This window comes from Dermochelys coriacea, chromosome 3 (genome assembly GCF_009764565.3).
Source record: "Dermochelys coriacea isolate rDerCor1 chromosome 3, rDerCor1.pri.v4, whole genome shotgun sequence".
Taxonomy (NCBI): Eukaryota; Metazoa; Chordata; order Testudines; family Dermochelyidae; genus Dermochelys; species Dermochelys coriacea.
This window is the reverse complement of record NC_050070.1, coordinates 166,665,142-166,686,974: the sequence shown is the minus strand read 5'-3', so window position 1 is coordinate 166,686,974 and position 21,833 is coordinate 166,665,142. Positions and strand designations below refer to the sequence as shown.

General features: G+C 40.0%; 1 protein-coding gene across 1 annotated transcript in view; it reads right to left on the bottom strand.

Annotated features, from left to right (window-relative positions):
• USH2A (usherin) overlaps positions 1-21,833 on the bottom strand; it is a 590,403-nt gene that overhangs the window by 30,516 nt on the left and 538,054 nt on the right. Inside the window, 3 exon segments of the mRNA XM_038396580.2 lie at positions 10,067-10,388; positions 12,520-14,033; positions 14,885-15,112. Of these exon segments, the coding sequence (XP_038252508.1) occupies positions 10,067-10,388; positions 12,520-14,033; positions 14,885-15,112 (2,064 nt within the window).

Sequence of the window (21,833 nt, the reverse complement as noted above, 5' to 3'; positions counted from 1 at the left end):
AAACTGAACACAGACTGCCTGAGTCCAAGCGCAGTGGCTTACCACAAGACCATTCTTTGCCCACGGCTTCAAGATAGGCCAAAGCTACTAGATGGCAATGGAAACATCAAGATATACCAAGTTTGTTCTGCAAGAACCACCTGGCTTTAGTAGGGCATATGGCATTCTCACAGCTTTCCTATTACTGGGGGAATATTTAATGTTTTCAGCTACATCACTGCCTAGTTCTTCATCTGGTTATTCATGCAGTTTAGGAGATTAGGAATATTTAGTCTCCCAGGAGACATTTAGACCCCAGGTTCTCTGCAGTTCCATGCATTCACTGCCATTTAAATGGTCCCTATAGCATTGATGGCTCTTGATTCAACAGGTACATTAATAGTCCGTAATCTTCAGGCACATCTGGACTTGCAAATCTTGGTGTCTGAGTGTTGCAGCCTTAATGACCCAGGCTCTGCTCTCATCACTGAGGTTAAAGAATTTCCACAGACTAAAATATTTACGACCACAAACACAGCTGATCAATTCTGCTTCATGGGTTCTCCCAAGGCAGTACTTTGACAATGCAATAGATATCCTAAAACTAACTTGATAAAGTCTGATGCAGATGTCCATATAGCTGGTGACAATTGCTACCTAGCAAAAACCAGTTATTGAAGCTGAAATTTCCTTATGCTAAGCATCCTTTAATTTAGCAGTCAGCAATGGAAGGGATTGATTTACCATTGCCAGAGAGTTAAGGACATAAACAGAGCATTTCTAAGGGTCTGGAAACATCTCCTTTTAGCCAGCGCCCACCATTTTAGCAAAGAGCACTCTCATGTGCACACAGCACAAATGGTAGTTGTGCATTTCTGTGACTACCAAAAATCCTTAAATTTTTCAGCATAGTGGTGGTAAATTTCAAATCCAACATAATCTGGTTTTACTGTGCAAGGGATAAAATCACACCCCTACTGGAGGCAGGCTGCAGAACTACAATGTTTACCTTCTGTAGCCATCCATGGCCACTACTCCTGGAGTAATGACCACTCCTGCCTTATATCCCGTATGTACGTGTTTCCAATCACTGCATAAGTGCAGATCTAACAATCCCTCTCCAGGTCCACTGCTAATACATCCCTGCACTGGCATAGCCAGTACCAGCAGGGAGCCCCCCTTCCATGTGCAAAAGCCATGCTGAGGAGCAGCTCTACTCTGCCCCATTCACATTCACTATAAGGGTTCCACAGTGTGAAAGGACTTGGGGTCCAACCCTGCTCCTTTTAAAGTCAATTCCAAATCCCCCATTGAATTTAAAGGGAGTTGGATCAGGCCATTGCTTAAGGAAGTGTTTTCAGACATTACTGCTGATTTGGGCTCCCTCCAATTCTGGGTGCCCGCTTTAGACATTTTGAAGAGTCCTCATCTTCAGAAGTGTTCCTTCAGTACAGAAGAGGTTGCTCAGCACTTCTGCTTAGGTGTCTAAAGCTGAGCACCCCAACATCGAGGCCCGCAAAATCACTGGCCGCTTTTTACAAATAGAGCACAATGGGTGTATTTTAACAACTGCACATACATTCTGGGAATAAAACTCATTAAACTAAATTATTAGCTGTCTATGAAAAATATCTTAGTCATTTTATAACTAATATTAAGTTACTGGGTGTGATTAGGGCAAAGGCCTCACTTGCATAGTATTTTTGCTTTATGCTCTGGCGTAATATAATGCCAGGAGGCAATGCTCAGGGTAGGCTGGATAACCATTGTCTCTTCTATGTACAGCCAGATACAGCAGAACCCTCTCTAGCTGGTGACGTAAACTGACTGTCACTACTGTCATTTTCTTCCTAGCTACTTTTAGACATGAATCAGCCTCTCCTCAAAGCACAAAACAAAACACTATTATTATTATCATCATCATCATCACCTAGAGGCCATAAACAGTATCAGAGACCCATTGTGCTAGATGCTGTATAAATACAGAATAAGAAATGATCCCTCCCCCACACAACTTGCAATCTAAATGAGATAGACAGGGAAGATGGAGAAAGGAAGTAACATATCCTCATGTTACAGTTGGGGAGATGAGGCATGAAGAAATGAAGTGACTCGTCCGTTAGAGCCAGGAAATTAATGGAGATTTTCCAAGTACCTGTCCAGTGCCTTAGTTACAAAACCCTCCTTCCCCTCTGGCATTTAGTTAACATCCATAGTAAAGCCTGGTTTCAGAGTAGCAGCCGTGTTAGTCTGTATTCGCAAAAAGAAAAGGAGTACTTGTGGCACCTTAGAGACTAACAAATTTATTTGAGCATAAGCTTTCATGAGCTACAGCTACAGCTCATGAAAGCTTATGCTCAAATAAATTTGTTAGTCTCTAAGGTGCCACAAGTACTCCTTTTCTTTTATAGTAAAGCCTGTAGATCACATTCATAAAGCTGGATTTCAGGCATGTGGGTTCTAATGATTCGGTAATGTGTTAGGCCAAGCTTGATCCTCTTAACATTGCTCTATATCTTGACTAATAATTGCAAAACACTATTAAAACATTAACAGTCATGCTAATGCTAAATCCATTCTTGGGGGGAAATATCACAACAGCAAACAGTTTGGGGATCAAAAAACATGTCAAAATGTAACTGCAGCTCGTTTCATATAATGCACTGTTAAACCAGTAATTAATAAGAGATGTAAACAGGTTTAACTCTAAAAAGCAGGCAATTTAATAATTTGCTTCCTATGGGTATATAATGATATAGTTATCCTATTCCCCTGAGAGAGATAAGCAGATATTAAAAGGTCTTTCCAATACCTGTAATGGCTAAGGGCAACAGCTAATTCAATAGATTCGATCAAAATCACCACTCCTTTCGCTGCTACTGATTTATTACTTTGGCTGTAGTTAGTCATCACTCATTTTAGTTTGCTTTTCAGTACTCATAAATTATGCCTCATAAATAAAAAGATACAATCAAGGAAATCATATCAATTCATCTACATCCCTGGAGTATTATTTTCCCATGGTACTCACACTAATGTCTTTTTAAAGGATAGCTTTTGAATATGTCAGAATCACAATATACCAAAAAAAGGTCTGGCCAGAGTTGTACCTTAATAGGTTCACAGCTAATGTGGGAAGCCAATAAATCTGATCTGATACCATTATTTAGTTAAATGAACAAAAGTAGGCTGGATTCATAAACACATGACTTGTGGGCATGGATCTGGGATGATGTTGCTGTGGCCATACACTGGCATACAGCTGAGGTTTCTAATTGTGGAAAAATGTGTTTGTAAAATTGATCTCTGTCTCCTCCTCTTCATAAAATCAAACAAAGATGAAGGACACATTTCAGTGCAGTAACAGGTATTTGGAACTGTGATCTCAGTTACACTAGTGAAGCAAAAAGTTACTCTAGACTTAGTGAGATCAGAATGTTCCCTCAATTTGCTTCTAATCTGGAGACTTTGTGGAATGGGTACTGTGGATTTTAAAGAACAAGAACCCAAGAAAATGTTCATCTGTTTGATTTTGAGGTCCCACTCACGCTTTGTTTTTCAAACAATCTAATTATGTCTTCAGAAGCTATATAACTACTGAGACCTTAAGAGTTAAGTAGAAGCAAACCAGTCCAAATGAAATTAGAAACAACCTGAATTTTCACATTTTCTGTATTTTTGGGGGAAAAACTTGATTATCATCATTTTGTTGTGGTTGTTTAATCATTGCCACATACCTCTGAACTCCAAGTTTAGGCTGACATCAGAAGCCTAAATGCTAAAATATCATGAAACACACTGTTCACATGGAACTAGGAAGTATCAAAAATCTTATAAGAAAATCTGCTCTCCTGAGTGAAGGAACAGAGAGAAAGAAAGAATTTTTATTTAATGTATGACATCACATTTTATTGCATCTTTCTGGCAGGGATGGAAGAGGAAAAGATTATCTGAAAGGATGAACAGGAAGAAGTGAGACAAAAGGTGAGGGTTGTTTCCAATTGCTGAAAATCCAACACTAGCCAGTGAGAGATCCAGCCCTTATTTCACCCCATTTTAAGCCAGAAGAGTTGCTTAGTTATTTGTCAGGGACTAAGCACCAGAAACTGGAGCTGAGCCAAAAAATTGTCAGACAGGCCAGCAAACAAAGGACTACAACCATCATTTCTTGAAGCAACCAAGAGGATTCAAATGCTTGGTATTTTCGGTAGTCGGATGTTCCACTACCTTAGCAACATTATACAAGCAGCTAAACAAACTTACAAAACAACCTGCCCCCGAACAACATTAGGAATACAAGCCATATCTACCTTAGAGGGTCCTCTAGGAGCAGCCAAAACACGCTTCTCCACTTTCTCAGGTATTTTTCAAAGTGCATTTCCCAGACCCTTCATATAGCCCCAGTAAATGACCTGTGAGCAAGAGTGCTCTGCAGGGGTCAGGGATGGATAGAATCCTCAGTGGCTGCTGCAGCCTCCCTCCATGGAGAAATTGGTAGGCTGATGTGCCTTCATAGCTGCAGATCCAGCAGCCCCCAACACCCCTTGTGTATTTCCCACAGAGCACAGCTCCACATGTAGGGGTAAGGGTTCCTAGTAAGGGTTCCTTCCATCCTTGTTGGGGAGCTGAACAATGTTGTTTCTGCTGCCCTTTGGATAGGTAGGATTTGCAGAGGGGAGAGCAGGATGTGTCCCTAAGCCAGGAAAGAAACATTAAGGTGAAGAAAGGGGCCAGAGAATACCAGAAAAATGAAGTTCCAAGTATCTGTCCTGGATCTCCTGCATAATTCAGGGGTAATGGTGAGGTGGACCAAAGTACCACAACCTTTCTGAGAAGCAGGGCGAATACATTATACACCAATAATTCTGCTGTCGAACGGAAAAGAACTAAGCTCCTCCTCTTACATGTGCTCACCACAGACACTGTCCTTCAGCTGAGAAGAACTGGATGAACCATTGCTGCTCTTAGACTGGCCATATGGGCTGCTGTAAAGCAACATTCAATGCTTCCTCCTCCCAAGGGTCTGGGCATGCTGTCTCCAGAGTGTTTCCAGTCCAAAGGGCTAGGAAGCAAGAGACTAAACATGCTGCACGAGATCCTCAGCTGGTGTAGGTCAGAATAGGTCTGTCAAAGTCCATGGAGCTACACTGGTTTATGCCAGCTGAGGATATGGGATAAAATTTTCAAAAGCACCTAATGGCCAGATTTATAAAGGTATTTTAGTGCCTAAAGGGGTAGATAGGTACCTAGTGGGATTTTCAAAAGTGCCTAGTGCCTAATTCCCAATCTATAGGAAGTTAGGTACATAGGTCCTTTTGAAAATTCAGCTAGGTCCTATCTGCATCCTTTGGCACCTAATTTTTAACTTTTAAAATCTGGCCCTTAGTGATTTAGGAGCATAAGTCCCATTTTCAAAAATGATACATGCACTTAGAAGCCTAGGTCCCATTGACTTTCAATTAGCCTTAGGCCCCTAAGTACCTAAGAATCATAGAATATCAGCATTGGAAGGGACATCAGGAGGTCATCTAGTCCAATCCCCTGCTCAAAGCAGGACCAATTCCCAACTAAATCATCGCAGCCAGGGTTTTGTCAAGCCTGACCATAAAAATCTCAAAAGGAAGGAAATTCCACAACTTCCCTAGGTAACGCATTCCAGTGCTTCACCACCCTCGTAGTGAAAAAGTTTTTCCTAATATCCAACCTAAACCTCCCCCACTGCAATTTGAGACCATTACTCCTTGTTCTGTCATCCGCTACCACTGAGAACAATCTAGATCCATCCTCTTTGGAATCCCCTTTCAGGTAGTTGAAAGCAGCAATCAAATCCCCCCCTCATTCTTCTTTTTTGCAGACTAAATAATCCCAGTGCCCTCAGCCTCTCCTCATAAGTCATGTGTTCCAGTTCCCTAACCATTTTTGTTGCCCTCCGGTGGACACTTTCCAATTTTTCCACATCCTTCTTGTAGTGTGGGGCCCAAAACTGGACACAGTACTGGAGATGAGGCCTCACCAATGTCGAATAGAGGGGAATGATCACATCCCTCTATCTGCTGGCAATGTCCCTACTTATACAGCCCAAAATGCCGTTAGCCTTTTTGGCAACAAGGTCACACTGTTGACTCATATCCAGCTTCTTGTCCAATGTAACCCCTAGGTCCTTTTCTGCAGAACTGCTGCCTAGCCATTCGGTCCCTAGTCTGTAGCAGTGCATGGGATTCTTCCATCCTAAATGCAGAACTCTGCACTTGTCCTTGTTGAATCTCATCAGATTTCTTTTGACCCAATCCTCTAATTTGTCTAGGTCCCTCTCTATCCAATCCCTACCCCAGCATATCTACCACTCCTCCTGGTTTAGTGTCATCTGCAAATTTGCCGAGGGTGCAGTCCACACCATCGTCCAGATCATTAATGATGATATTGAACAAAACCAGCCCCAGGACGACTCCGCTTGATATCGGCTGTCAACTAGACATGGAGCCATTGATCACTACCCGTTGAGCCCAACGATCTAACCAGCTTTCTATCCACCTTATAGTCCATTCATCCAGCCCATACTTCTTTAATTTGCTGGCAAGAATACTGTGGGAGACTGTATCAAAAGCTTTGCTAAAGTCAAGGAATAACACATCTATTGCTTTCCCCTCATCCACAGAGCCAAAAACTAGGGATGCAGGTCCTAAATCACTCGGGTACTTTTGAAAAGTTCCCCTGATCTGCCCTTATAAAACACTACCCACAGAGCTGATGGGCAGGCCCAATTATATGAGTTTCCAGTAAAACATCAGCAGAAAAGAATGCCACCAAAATTTCTGACCTCAGATTAGATGTTAATGTTTTATCCATCACACTGAATCCTGATAACTAACAACATTTCTAGAAGTGCTGCAGAGGGCCCAGTCACAGAGGTTTGATTTTATCTGCATTCAGCTGGAGGAAATTTAGTTGCATTTAAAGTTTTATGTCCAGCAAACAAGCCTCCAATGCAGAGACAGCAGAATCAATACTGTGCTTAAGTGAAATATAAATCTGGGTTTCATCAGCATAATAGTGAAAGCCAAACCCTATACTTATGAATAATTTGTCTCACAGGCAACATATAAATTGTCAACAATGGAAGGGCTACGAACAGATCCCAGAGGGATGCACAAGTGACATCAGCAGAAGAGGAACACACACACACAAATCTCTCACTGGAACAAAATTAATTGCTGCTGGTCGAGAAGGAACAAAACCAATTCAGGGCCTTGCCAGATAGCCCAGCCCAGTTATGGAGTGGAACCAAAACAAAAGACAGAGTTTTTTCCTGCCTCAAGTGCAGCACTTCCATCCAGAAAAATTAGAACATACAGACAACCTGAGTCAGACATCATCAATAAATCATTAAAACCCTTGACTCAAACAGTCTCTGTGCAATGAAAAACAACTTGAAAGCCATACTGATTGAGCTTCTGATTGAGATACCAAGTAATTAAAGGCTGGTGCAAGGAAGAACACAATGTGCATTCAAGTATTTTTGGTAAAGTGTTGGAAGCATGAAGAGGCAATGGCAGCATCTAGGCCGGGGGGGGGGGGGGGGGGGAAGGGGGAGATTAATGAAGGTGGAACTGTAGTCATCCGAAAAAGCAAGGGGATATCCATCTAATGAATCTATGGCGGCAAACACAGAGGCAACATAGCAGTAAGCTAAATGTGGCATCAGGAAGAGAGCCTAGGACTTTCAGCTCAGAAAATAAAGGGCTCCAGCTCTTCAGCTAGAGGAGAATCACCACTATTTTCTAGTGTAACTCCTCTCCTATCTCCCCCCACACACACACTTGCCCTTGGGTTTCCATTTTTGAGGATTTTTTAAATGCCTTATGGCACATGCAGGGCCACGTTAAGTGATGAAATCTGGTATTCTTTAGAGCAATTTTACCATCAAGAAATTAATATAGCATGAGAAGAACAGATTTCACATTAGTGTGGGCCCATATGGGTCCCTGAAGCATTAAAGAACATCTGAAAAAGGAAAACCTGAATACAAATACACACCAATACTTGATCCACAAATGCATAGACTTCATCCCTGACACACACGCAGTTGCCAGTAAAGGTTTAACAGTTTTGGTCAAAAAAGGATTAATTGCAGAAAAATATTCTCTCAAGTATTTTAAGCGTGAAACATTTCCAGCCTTTAAGTAATGTGTTCTGTTTTGGAAAGAACCCTCACAGCATCCCTAGTGCTGTTCAGTTCACTGAGGTTTAAGGAAGGAGTTATATTATTAGCAACAATAGGAAGTCCAGTAATTGCAGCCCTATCATTCGTGACTGGAAACACTCTGCTCAGAGATACCAGTCCTTTTCCTCAGAACAAAACTAATGGAAGTCATGACATTTCTCAACCTGGGGCTATCTAGGATCTCTTTCACTGATCTCAGCAACAGCAGAGGAAACAGAAAAGATGATCTAGATCATCATATTGGTAATAAAGATCTTTCTAAACACATTGTAGTGAATTCATTTCTCTGCTATCATTCCAAATCCATTTCTGTCATTCTTGACATTCTTGTTCCTTTGGGGTTCTTTCCCTGACCACTGTGGAGCCACTGGAGCTCAATGACAAGGAGAGCCATTGTATTCCTTCCTCAAGGCATTGTTAGGGGCTGTCTTGACAGATTGTGTTGTTCATATTAACAATGTAGTTCCTTAGAAATAACTCTGTATGGGCCCAATTCAGCAAGAAGAACACTGCACTAGCAGTTGAACAGAGCTGCAAAAGGCTCTGATATGTGAAACAGATGTCCACATAGATGAACAGGGTGGGGCGGAGGGAAAATCTCAACAGTTCAACAGCGTGGCCCTGTGAATACATCAGCTTTCATCTCAAATCAAAACTGTTCTTGAAGTTCAAAAAATCCATTTACTTAAGCAAAAAAGAGGGAGAGATTCGTGGCGTAATGAAGATCTCAAAACTCACAATATATCATGAGGCACTTAACCAAGAGTGAGGACCCACTGGTGTCCTGTTATGCGGCAGAGGAGAGTACTGGTTCATATCTGTGAAAATGTGATCACTTTGCTATGAAACTACACATATTTACATTTACTGCTAACACATTCAGGGCTAGTTTTTGGTGAGGGTGTAAACTCACCAGATTCATATGAAAACATGAACTGAATTTCAGAAAATGATACATTGCTGGGGGCCAAAGGAAGTGACATGCATAGATGTGAAATCAAATATGGTCATAAATTACAAGCAATCCTGTGTGATAAAGGAACAATATGCAGGGATATGTGATTTTGACATTAATGGAAAACAACCACAGGCCAAAGAAAATCACCTGCCTCAGGGTCATGGGACTTTTGCAATCAAAGAGGACTACTTTAGAAGGCCCATTTCTGCAACCCTTACTCCCGCTCACTGAGTGGTACCTTACTCTGCAAACAGTCACATTGATTTAAATGGAACCATTTGCACAGTGAGATAAAATAGTATTCAAACTCAGCAAAAGTAGCAGAATTGGTCCCCTAGCTAGACCTTTAACCTCAAAAGAAAAGTACAAAATGAATATGAACATATAAAATAAAAATAACCCACCAACAGTAAATTAACTTTTAAATGTACCGTGAGACATATATTTGTAATTCTACCACCTAAAATAAAATAGTCCACTAACAAAACCAGCCCATCCCCCTTCCATATTATAAAAGGTAATCTAAGGCAACAGTAAAAATAAAAATATTTGCACATTTGAAATAAAGCTACTAACAAGACCAAGTTACCCTTTAACAACTGGCACTTCAAAATAAGGTGGTACCACTAAAGCGATGGACAAATGCACACAAATTGGAATTAATGATTTTGATTACGAAATGAAAAAAGAGCATTGAATGAATTTATTCCTTATGGAATGTTATCTTCAAGGTCTGATCTATTTTAAATAAATGTGCAGTAATTGTTTAAGTACAATACTATTAAAATTAAAATTCAATTAAAATTTAAACGTATTTTATAATTATAATGAACAAGCATCTCTTATTACTGAAGTGTACTGAAGTCTTAATTATATCTGTACACCTTATAGCTAACTTCATTTCATACCTGATATTCATATTCTGTATAAGGCAGCAACTTGGCATCTTTAAAGGATGTTAAACTCCCATTATAAACAAGCACCAGGTCTAAATTTATGTGGGTATGCGTTGCTTGTCTTTGGTAAAGCTCATAATATAAAATTTTCCCATTTGGCTGCTGGGGACCATTCCACAGAATAGACGCGACTGACTGGAATCCATCAGAGCTTGTCTGCATCTCTATGAGAGGGGAAGGCTGCATTTCAGGGGGTGCTTCCAGAGTCTGTATGGATGCCCATTCACTAGTAGCGCATCCCTGCAATGTGCATGCTTGAACTTGTACTTCATATCTGTGGAAACACAAATCAGAAACCAGTCAATAAGAGCATTACAACTGTACATATGCACTACACATAAGATTAGAATCAATTAAGGTAGTTTAGAAAGAGAGGAGTTTTCCTTTATTTGTGTCCATATTTTTGAGGAAGAAAGCAATTCACATTAACGTGGTGAAGGGATGATGTAATTTCCTCTTGTGGGTCTGATCTTGCAACCCTCATGTGGCTGTCCTCATTTGTGTGAGTAAAATAAATGGGACCACCCAGACGAGAAAGGGCTGTTGGACAGGGTCATTATTAATGGAAATGTGATAGAGTAGTGTTTACGTTTCCATTTAAAGTGAAATGTCTGCTTTTAATTTCTCTCAGTCTGCCATTTCTTTGTATTAAACAGAAAAAAATGTCTTCCACAAGTGCTTGCCAGAGAAATTATATGGACATTGTGACCCACTCGTTGTCATCCAGACTCAGGAGATAAAAATGTCCCCATTGGCCACAGAGCACAGCAATCTTCCACTCGGTCTGCCTCACTCAGACAGAATTTATATCCTACTTCCCCTATGTCCAAGTTTGGAGAGTGAGGCCTGGTAGTGACAAGTTTCACTGAGCATGTGCTCCGAGGTCAGTCGCATTGAGGGGGACAGGTTTCCAAGGCTGACTGACAGCTATTCTGTAAATGATCAGCTGGAGAGAGTATTAAAGACACAAACAGATCACATTAAAAAAAAAAGGAAGGAAGGAAAACATTAATCAAATAGAGACACACACAGATACACCATTCCAAATGGCAAGAGACCAGTTCCAAGACAAAAATAATTGATTGAGTGAGTTAAAATTTTGCTGGCTGGGATTGAAGCATCTTGATGATTGATAAACCAGCATGTAACTGGGTTAATGTTGGCCAGAAAGGTCTTTGTTTGGGTGCAGAAGGCCAGGTTGGAGGTATTCGGTATTACAAAGTGGATTTATTAGCATAAAGTCATTGGCCCTTTGCTGCTCTAACATGGCCCAGCAGAGCTCCCAGGGAATGGCTCAAACTAAAGCACGAAAACCAGACTCCAAAGCTTCCAAGAAATTATACACTGATGAGGCCTCCATTTCCTTCTTTACATATCAGAGATAATATCACAGGGAGATCAAACGGTCAACATCACTAAATTACAATAATAGCTGAATTGAAAGTACTTGAAGAGCCATATAATCTTTGCCTTTTTGGACTATTGCCTTGATTTTACAAAACATTAACTATACCATATTATTAGTCTCTTTTAGGATTTAGATTATTTACAGGTACCTTGTAGAAAGAGTTGTCAACAATTTAAGGAATAAAAACAAACTGCTACAAAAAAAGATAAGATGTGGTGATTAAATAATCAAGAATTTGAATAAAGGATACTTTTAGAAAAACAAGCAAGTTTGTTCTCATTTAAATCTGGTACACTATTTTAAATATAGCTTGCACTAAAATCTAAACAGCAAGTCTGTGCTTTAAACACACAAAAACAAATTTCAGAGTAGCAGCCGTGTTAGTCTGTATTTGCAAAAAAGAAAAGGAGTACTTGTGCCACCTTAGAGACTAACAAATTTATTTGAGCATAAGCTTTCATGAGCTACATCCGATGAAGTGAGCTGTAGCTCATGAAAGCTTATGCTCAAATAAATTTGTTAGCCTCTAAGGTGCCACAAGTACTCTTTTTCTTTTTTACAAAAAACAAATTCATCCCTGGTATAACTCAACTGTCCTTAGTGCAGATACACCAGAGATGAACTGCCCCACAGATCTTTGTTTTATATTTTAATTTGGTTTATAAAACAAGGAAAAAAGATTCTTGAATACAACTGCCTTGCAAAAATGTGGGGTTTGGTCAAGGCTTTGAGCTTGAGTCTGCAAAGGAGCCCCAACCTGTCCCTGGCACATTCTACTGAAAAGGTAGACAGTTGATTTTTATTTATCTTGTCTTAGTGTAGACTTTGTGGGAATGAGAACTTTGGGGATCTGACCGTCTGTTCGAAAGAAAATGTGAGGCCCCCCCTCAAACCTCCTTTTTCATTCTTTAGGAAAGGTTTAAATACTAACCCAGTCTCAAACTTTTTGAATGATCCTGTGATATTCATTCAACAAAACTAAGTATTCAGAACTTACCTATGGTAGGGTTTTAGGTCTGCTGCAATGTAGGACTGTCTAACAAAAGAAATGTGAGAGATGTCAAAGTCAACAGTTTTCTTTTCCATTTCAGCAGGCTCGCGAATAGAGATTGTATAATTTTTTATGTCACCATTGACTTTTGTCGGAGGATCCCAGGACACCAAAATCTCCTTTGGGGCCCATGCCTGCAGTCGAGGAGGTAACATTCCAGATGGAGCAGAAGGGTGGGTTCTAATTTTAGCTGGTGGGCTAGTGGTGCTTCCTTGACTATTATTTGCAGTTACATCGTAGCTGTATTCCATGCCTGGTGTTAGTGTGAAGTCAAGGTACCGAGTTTCCAGACCTGAATAAATAAGAGCTCCATCCCTCCTCAGCTCATAATTTTTGATTTTGCCATTAGAATTAGCTGGGGTTTTCCAGGTGATTTCTATTGACTCTGATCCTATGACTAGCAACGTGGGAGCTTCCATATTTAGTGGTGGAGCCTCCATCGTCAAAGCAGATTGGGATATGCTAGATGTGCAGCCTCCATTAGAACAGGCAACCAGGGTGAAATTATACTGTGTGCAAGGCTGTAGGTTTGAAATCAGTTTTGATAAACCTCTCCCAACATAATACTCTTCATCACTTAATTTTAATATGTACTTCGTGATTTCTCCATTTTGAATCTGGGGTGGTGACCAAGACGCATTAATCTGAGTGGCACTGATAGCCTGCAGAGATGGAGGGTTCACTAATGCTGGAGCTGCCTCTAGAGTTTGGATTTTGGCTGGTTCACTGGTAGAGCAACCTCCCACTGTACAAGCAACTATTGCATAACTGTACACTGAATAAGGCTGTAAGTCTTCATCCATATAGTTGAAAGTAGTAGCATCAAAGCTGAAAGGATAGAAAACCTCATTTTTTTGTAGCCTATATGATTGGAGAACACCATTTGGTTCTTCTGGGGAGAGCCATGAAATGAGCACTTTATGGGGGTTAACTGATACATAGGTTAACCTAGGTGTAGCAAGACCTTTAGGGGCAGCTTGACTAGTCTTTGCTACTGACCAAGAGCTATCAGTATAGCCCACTGAATTCCATGCACGTATTTTATATTCATACCTTGTCCATGGCTGTAAACCTTTATCATTATATTTAAATGTTTTATTTTCAGTGTTATATTCTGTGAAAACAATTTTCTCTTCTGTTGTTGCTCTGTTCCCTGAAGCATTTTCTTTTGTGCATCTGTGAATAACTTCATAGTGAATTATTTTTCCATTTGCATTAATTGGTTCAGACCAGCTCAGTTCAATGTTAGTAGCATTAACTGACTGGATTATAGGTGCCAGCTGAGACGCAGGGGGTGCTTCATCTGTTTGGACTGGCTGTGGTGAAGTGCGAGTGCAACCTGCCACAGTACAAGCCTCAAGTACTAGAGTGTACAGTGTGAAAGGCTCCAGGCGTCTAAACAGGAATTGACGAGATAAACCACTATATTCCATATTATCATCATTTAAAATATTGTATGTCTGAGAGAGAAAAAAAGAAAGAAAGGGAAATCATCAGTTGGAGAATTTGAAAATTAATTCTAGGTGAGATACTTATTTAGATACAATGTTTATCTTCATAACTTAATAAGGATTATTAACTTGTGATCCAGAAACTAATTTCCTTAACTCCTTATTAACAACATTTTAGCTTGTTAACACTGAAAGAATATTTTAATCTACTTTTCAGAATTAATGCTGATTTGTTTGCTTTTTGGATTTCACTCATCTTGGGCAGTGAAAATATACTAGTCAGTTTCACTTTTGATTATATTTACTTTCTAGTCAATTTCATTTCAGGGCTCTCAAATACCACAATATAAGGGTTACAAACCTTGCAGGTTAATATTTACACCCCAACAAAAACTGTTTAAAAGAAACCCCCAAACTTCATAGCAACATTTCTATTGAACTTTGTTGTAACAAAACCTAATGTGGGGCATAAGGCTAAATTAAGCTGAAAATATCCACTTAACAGACACCGTTCTATATAATGAAGAACAATATTAAACTCATTAGGCCTGAAAACATAGCTTTTAAAATATTATTTCCTGTGACTTTGAAGGGCAGGATTTCTTCAGTGTTCTAGATACTCACAGTTGCAAGAAAGCATATAAGTAGCAATAAATATCTGAATTTGCGTGTACCTAGAAAGTAAGCATTGCTCAGACAATCTCTTCACCACATCATGCTTGCGCAGTTGTGTGTGTGTGGGGTGGGTGTCTTCAAATAACTCCTTTTTAAGTCTAGTGAATTTTACCAAAAGTTTTCAGACATGATATTTGGCATTTTCCTTTAAACTGTGATGAACGAGGTTTCAGGATAAAGATTACCTTAATTACTCCATTGGGTTTGGAAGGCTCTGACCATTTAATTAACAATGCCCTGCCATTCTCTTTTTTCTCTACAGTGAAGTTGCTCAGACCGCTTGGTGAAGCTTCTAGTGTGGTCACAGAAGTCCAGGGACTCGAAACTTGGCCAGCGTTGTTTACAGCCACAACGTTAATGTGATACATAGTAAAAGGTTTCAGTCCAAACAAGTGAGCCTGTTGCTTTGTTCCCTGCAACAGGAATACAGAACATTTTCTCATTTAGTTTAAATGGCAATAATCAGTGTTTGTGGTTTACACCAGGATTGGACTGGGCAACTGGTGCTCTGACTCTAGAGATATCACAATCATTTCATAGAGTAACATATCTGGCAGCTGGGCTCACTGACTCTGCATTACTGCAGATAAGCCTTGAATAGAAACTCTTGTGGTTTGTAGGGCACAGATCTTCTAAATAAGCTCAATTCTGCAAGGTGCAGAGCACTCTGAATCTTATCTAGCAAAGAACTTATGCACATGCTCAACTTTAAGCATGTGAGTAGTTCCATACATGCTTAAAGTTAAGTATGCACTCAAATGCTGTGCTGCATCAGGACCAGAGTGGCCATCACTTTGAAGGATCTCTAGGATCTGTATTATGCTAGTCACAGTGGCTCTCTTTGTACATCACACACTGGGTGACCAGACAGCAAGTGTGAAAAATCGGGATGGGATAAGGAGTAATAGGCACCTATATAAGACAAAGCCCCAAATACTGGGACTGTCCATATAAAATCGGGACATCTGGTCACCCTAATAACCCCCCCCCCCCAATAGTGTATTCAGGAATCATGTGAATATCATACTGACTGGTATCACATAATATTCTGGCAAATTAAAGTAATGTAATCTGGATGTACATCAGCATCACTGAGAGCACAGTTTGGTTCCCATATTGAAAACATAACAATCCCCAAGGTTAAATCACCATTAGAAATGGAGTAAAATGTCTCCCATAAGTCACATGGTTAAGATGTTACCCAACAACAAGTTCACAAGATAAGATGTACTTGGGTCTTTACATTTCCTTAAAATGATGGCCTGTGTAGCGTACAGAAATATAGAGAACAATATTAAAAACCCACTTTGAAGAGATGATGGCTGGAAATAAGCAGGAGGACTAACAAATTTTGATATAAATCTCATCGGGGACCAGGGGGAGTTTTTCCATTAGCCACTAATATATTTAATTCTGCTTTTTCATTGATTACATAGATGTCAGGAAAAGGACTGATAATTTAGTTTATGTAGCAAAAACTGCTAAAGTCAATTTCCTTGCTTCAATAAGTCATATTAAGTTGTTAAATGTTAACACTAGAAATTGTTTAATATTTAAATATTTGTTAAGCTACCAGACTGATACAAATTTTACAGAAATATTAATTTCTTTTTTAAATATTAAAAGTTAGATCATAAATATTTAAATAGTTATTTCCCCACAAGGAGTTAGTGCTTTAGATAAATATAGCACCACATCCGAATGACCATTATGAATATTAAATCTGAAGATGACACAAATACAAATGATAAACATATTTTTCTGATAAATGATTCCTCTTCCCGTTAAACAGGGCGAACACTGACAAGATTAATAACGCAAAAAAAATAATTCCTTGTTAGGAATTCCCAGTCATCACTGCCAAAAAAGCATAAGCTCAAATGCAAATAGCAATCACCTCGAACACATTATATATAAAAAAGTGTTGGCTGCTGTGGGACATTTAGAATATCTTTTGTCATAAGAAACATGGAAAGCATGTGGGCTATAAAGCAAAAACATATGTATATTGTCAATAGCAGCACCTGTTCAATTACAGTTTATTTCAGTATGGAGAATTTAGTTCAGCCCCTAGATGGCAATACTATCAAACGCTTTTTGTAACATGAGTACTTAATGATTAACAACCTGCATTCAGTCATCCAACATACTCAAGGCAGCCATTAAAAAAATAACAAAACTGATTTCATTATAGATTCTTTTAATAAACATTTATGGCTTAGATCCTTGAAAGTGGAAGCATTCAAACTGCCACAGCCAAACCCCTATACAGCTGAATGCAAAATTATGAACTGTAGGTTAAAGTACAGAGCTCAAATTGAAGTTCATGCTTGGCATAAAAATCTGGCATCAGAAATTATGTTGGCACAAAACATGATTAAAATTAGCTTTACAATTGGCTGTGATCTGTATTAATAGTTTTTACGAGGACAGTTATCTAATAGCCTTTAAAACAGAACTTTTAAAAGCCTAAAATTTACATCCAATGGTTCGGGGGGCGGGGAGAGGAGGGTCCACATGACATTAAATTATCACTTCTGAGTTGTTACACAAAGGCTTGTGGAAGGTTCAAATACAGGAATATAAGCATCAGACAAAAATCAATGGCGCTGCTTCTTGTCAACCATACAATCAAGGGATGGTTCTAGTGGCAACAATGCTACAAAATAAAGAATTTTCCTAAATAAAAAGAAAAATTGCATTGTTCCAATAATCCTTTATAGCTTTCCCACTAACTCCTAATGTTTAATTATTTATAGTCCTCACCAGTGTTTGAACTAAAACAGAGATGGAGGGATTTCCCTGCCTGTGGTTCATCCTGTCCTCTGGAGACTGCAAAACCATTCTTACCAGGGATGACTGGTATCCTTGGCTCCTACAGACACTTCTTGAAGAGCAAAATGTTTACAGGTATTATTTTTTTTAAAACATGCTAGGGAGAAGTTCTCCTGGAATAGGCTGCTAAGGCTTTATCCCCCACATCCCCCTCTGTGAATGACTCAGATCAAAAGTTGATCTTTATAACATTGGAAAGAGGGTGCAATAATGTTTTAATGATTATGTCTTTAATTTAATAGTATTTAACATTCTTTCATGTGATTTTTAGTTCACAAATATTATGGTATTCTATAGTAATGGCCAATCACGCTACATCACACAAAGTGTATCACAGCAATCTTTGGGAATATTTAAGTACAGAATGGGGGTATTTCTTAAAACCAGGAACAGCATTCTCATCACTCCTTCCAGCTCTGGGTCTAGTTCATGCAGCCCCTATTGTCTTGACTTTGCAATCTGATTCACACAGGTGGACCCCTTCTGCCCATTGAGAACTAAACCCACTTCAGTGGAACTCTGTATCATCGTAAGAGTTCACCCCTGCAGATCAGAAGTCAACACCCATGGATCAGATTGCAGGATCAGGGCCATTGAATGGAACACCCTCCCAATCCTTGTTTGCAAAGCCACCCACTCTCCACATTCAAATATCCACTGCTTCCATATTGCCTACAAGGAGTGAATTCATTCACCATTAAAAACTAACAAACATCAAGATGTTTGCAAACCATAACTGAGTAATTGCGAGATCTGATGGCTGTAACCACTGTCCTTCCCATCCTTGCTGTTTATGGCTTATTATTCTCAGTCACTAGGTCATTATGTTAGGCTTAATCCTGCAAACACTTAGGTGTTTAATTAACTGTATTCACATCAGTAGTGCTCCTGTTAGATTTAATGGGGGCTACTCATGTGAGTCAAGTTTCTTGACTGCCAGTTGTAAGCCCCGAGAGCCCCCAGAATTTCCAGGCTCTGAGCGCATGCCTGCACTGCAGCTGGGGGGTGAGAGTCCCAGCACAGGCAGAGAGACTTGCACTAGTTTGGCTTGAGTTAGTTCACTAAAAATAGCAATGTGGATGTTGCAGCACTGGCCATGGCTTGGGCTAGCCGTGCAAGCTCGGACTTGGGCAGCAGTATCAACAATGCTCTTTTTAGCATGCTATCTCAAGCTGAGCTACTGTGAGTCTGTCTACCCACAATGGAAATCATCTCCCAGCTGTAGTATAGACATATCCTCAGACCCCTGGCTGGAGCTGGGCCTCCCAGGGCTTCCCGGCTTCTGGCTCCAGGGCAGTGAGCCTGAAAACCCTGTGATGCTGACTGCCCTGGAGCTGCAGACCCTCAAAGCCTGTGGTCCCCAGTCCCTGGGCAGAACGCATGGCAGAGAGCTGCCAGGGAACCAGGCAGGTTTCAGAAGTGGTTTGGAGAAAGTTAATCATACCTGACTCACTTTTGTGAAAAACTTAGGTTTGGCGTGCTGGCATTTTCCAACTGAACTGTTTTGTCAGAACATTTCTGACCAACTCTTGCTGTAAGATGCAGCCAGCCACAGTCTGTTCTGCCCCCGGCAGTCCAGAACTACACCTTCAAAAATGAGGATGACCTCCGGTCTCTGTAGCTGCATCCTTGCACAACTTTGAAGTCTATTCCACATAGGGACCATATCCTTCTGTGTGTTCTGTAAAGCAGTGGTTCTCAACCTTTACAGACCCTCTTCAGGAGGCTAATTTCTCTTGCATACCCGCAAGTTTCACCTCACTTAAAAACTACTTATTTACAAAATAAGACATAAAAATACAAAAGTGTCACTGCACGCTGCTACTGACAAATTGCTGACTTTCTCATTTTTACCATGTAATTATAAAAGAAATCAATTGGAATATAAATTCTGTAGTTACATTTCAGTGTATCGTATTTAAAGCAGTATAAATAAGTCATTGTCTATATGAAATTTTAGTTTGTACTGACTTCACTAATGCTTTTTATATAGCCCATTGTAAAATTATGCAAATATCTAGATGAGCTGATGTACCCCCTGGAAGACCTCTGCGTACTTTCAGGGATGTGTGTACCCCTGATTGAGAACCACTGCTGTAAAGTATCTAGCACATTTTAAGTTGCAGTATAAACAGATAACGAAAAATACTTTGTCCAGCTAATTTCATTGCTCTGACTGTAAACTATGATCAAAGAAGTTATTTAAAATAGCATACTTGTTTTAACATACTTTCAAAATATAAAATGAGGGAATATGAAGCATGAATAATTTATGCATTTAGACTCTCTTCAGATTGCCTCTTTTGTTTGTTTATTTTTTAATTCATGAACACTGAAGTCACTTAAAATCCAGAAACAAATTAGCATAGTGTTTCAGGCAGCTGAAAGGCAGTGGCATCCAGAATGCAATGTGCATGATGTCTTCTTGACTAACCTCTCCTGAGTAGCCTGCTGCTAGGGGGTGGTCAAGACTGCTCAGAGTCTTAAGAATTCTGACGGTTTTACTCTGTCTACTGTGATTGCTTTTGACTACTTGAAGTGCCCCAAAGGTGGTAACAGGGTCAAGAGGTTTTTGTAGGTTGAAAATGATCAAAAATTAGCATTGATCTGTAGCTGTCAATAATACTCTGTGTGGGTAGACTCCCTACACAAATGTTTAAACTGCATAAAGCCACACAACCTACTCATCTTTGAATCTATTGATCTGATGCACTCTATTTTAAGATAACTCACCTTACCCCACTGCCTTAGATTCAAGGTATGATTTTGAAAAATAATTGCCATATTAGGAGAGCTACTGTACCATTTGAGAGCTGATGAACAGATAATATGGACATTTATCACTTCTTTGGGGGTAATCATCAAAATGCAGACAGTCATTAATCAGCTATGGTAATTGTCCAGATTATTTCTATTTTCAGGATACTGTAAGGAAAATTATTTCTCACCTTTTCTTTATTTTCACTCTACATCCCCCAACGTCCCTCAGGTTTCTTCAATACAATGTCAGGGAGCCATATCATTCCTCCTACAATACCCTACACTCCTTGGTGGCAACAGACACCCCATGCCCCCCCACCTATAATGAACTCCAGTGGGGTAGGGATCCAGGCATTGTTTTTTAACATTCCACCAGATATCAGCAAGGAATCCTATAAAAAGAAAAGGAGTACTTGTGGCACCTTAGAGACTAACAAATTTATTTGAGCATAAGCTTTCGTGAGCTACAGCTCACTTATGCTCAAATAAATTTGTTAGTCTCTAAGGTGCCACAAGTATCCTTTCCTTTTTGCGAATACAGACTAACACGGCTGCTACTCTGAAACCTATAAAAAGATAATTCAGCACCTTTTCCACAGAGCCATCCATCCTATGGAATCTTCCTTGACAAGGTTCTAGGGGTATGAATCATGTGGGAGGGCTCCATTTGAGCAGCACTGTCAGGAAGTTGGAAAGGAGGATGAGGTTCCCTGGAGTTGGTGCAAGGCACAGGGCCTCTGAGGGGGATCACCAGGTACTGGGGACCGTAGACCCTTATAATTTTGTATAAGGTAAGCTTTGCCCCACCAGTGGGGGAATACTGCACAAAGGGAACCTATCAGTTTTCCTCTTTACCAGTCTCCCTTGACAGGTACATAGAAGGGGCAATGTGGCCATTGCTACTGTCTTTGCTCAGAAAGTCTTAGGGCCAAATTCAGATGTGATGTATAAAGTGGTGTACATTTCTCCATCACAATTTGGTATAATTTTGTACAGTGGGAGGCAAGGGTGGGGGCTATGAATAAATTACAGGTTTAAAACAAAGAAAAGGAAGTATTTCTTCACACAACACACAGTCAACCTGTGGAACTTTTTGCCAGATGTTGTGAAGGCCAAGACTATAACTGGGTTCAAAAAAGAACTGGATAAGTTCATGGAGGATAGGTCCATCAATGGCTATTAAACAGGATAGGCAGCGATGTAAAACCATGCTCTGAAGTGTCCCTAGCTTCTGTTTGCCAGAAGCTGGGAATGGGTGACAGGGGATGGATCACTTAATGATTGCTTGTTCTGTTCATTCCCTCTGAAGCATCTGGCAGTGGCCACTGCCAGAAGAAAAGATACTGGGCTATGGACCATTGGTCTGACCCAGTATGGCTGTTCTTAAGTTCTTAAATGCATCCAACAGGAAGGTATGAAACAAAGCTGTTTTATCTTACACTTTCTTATACTCTCCTAATAGTTGCTTTTCCTGCTCTAACTCTGCCCTTCCACCATGCTGGTGCATAAGCTACAATAATTTACATGAATTTGGCCCTG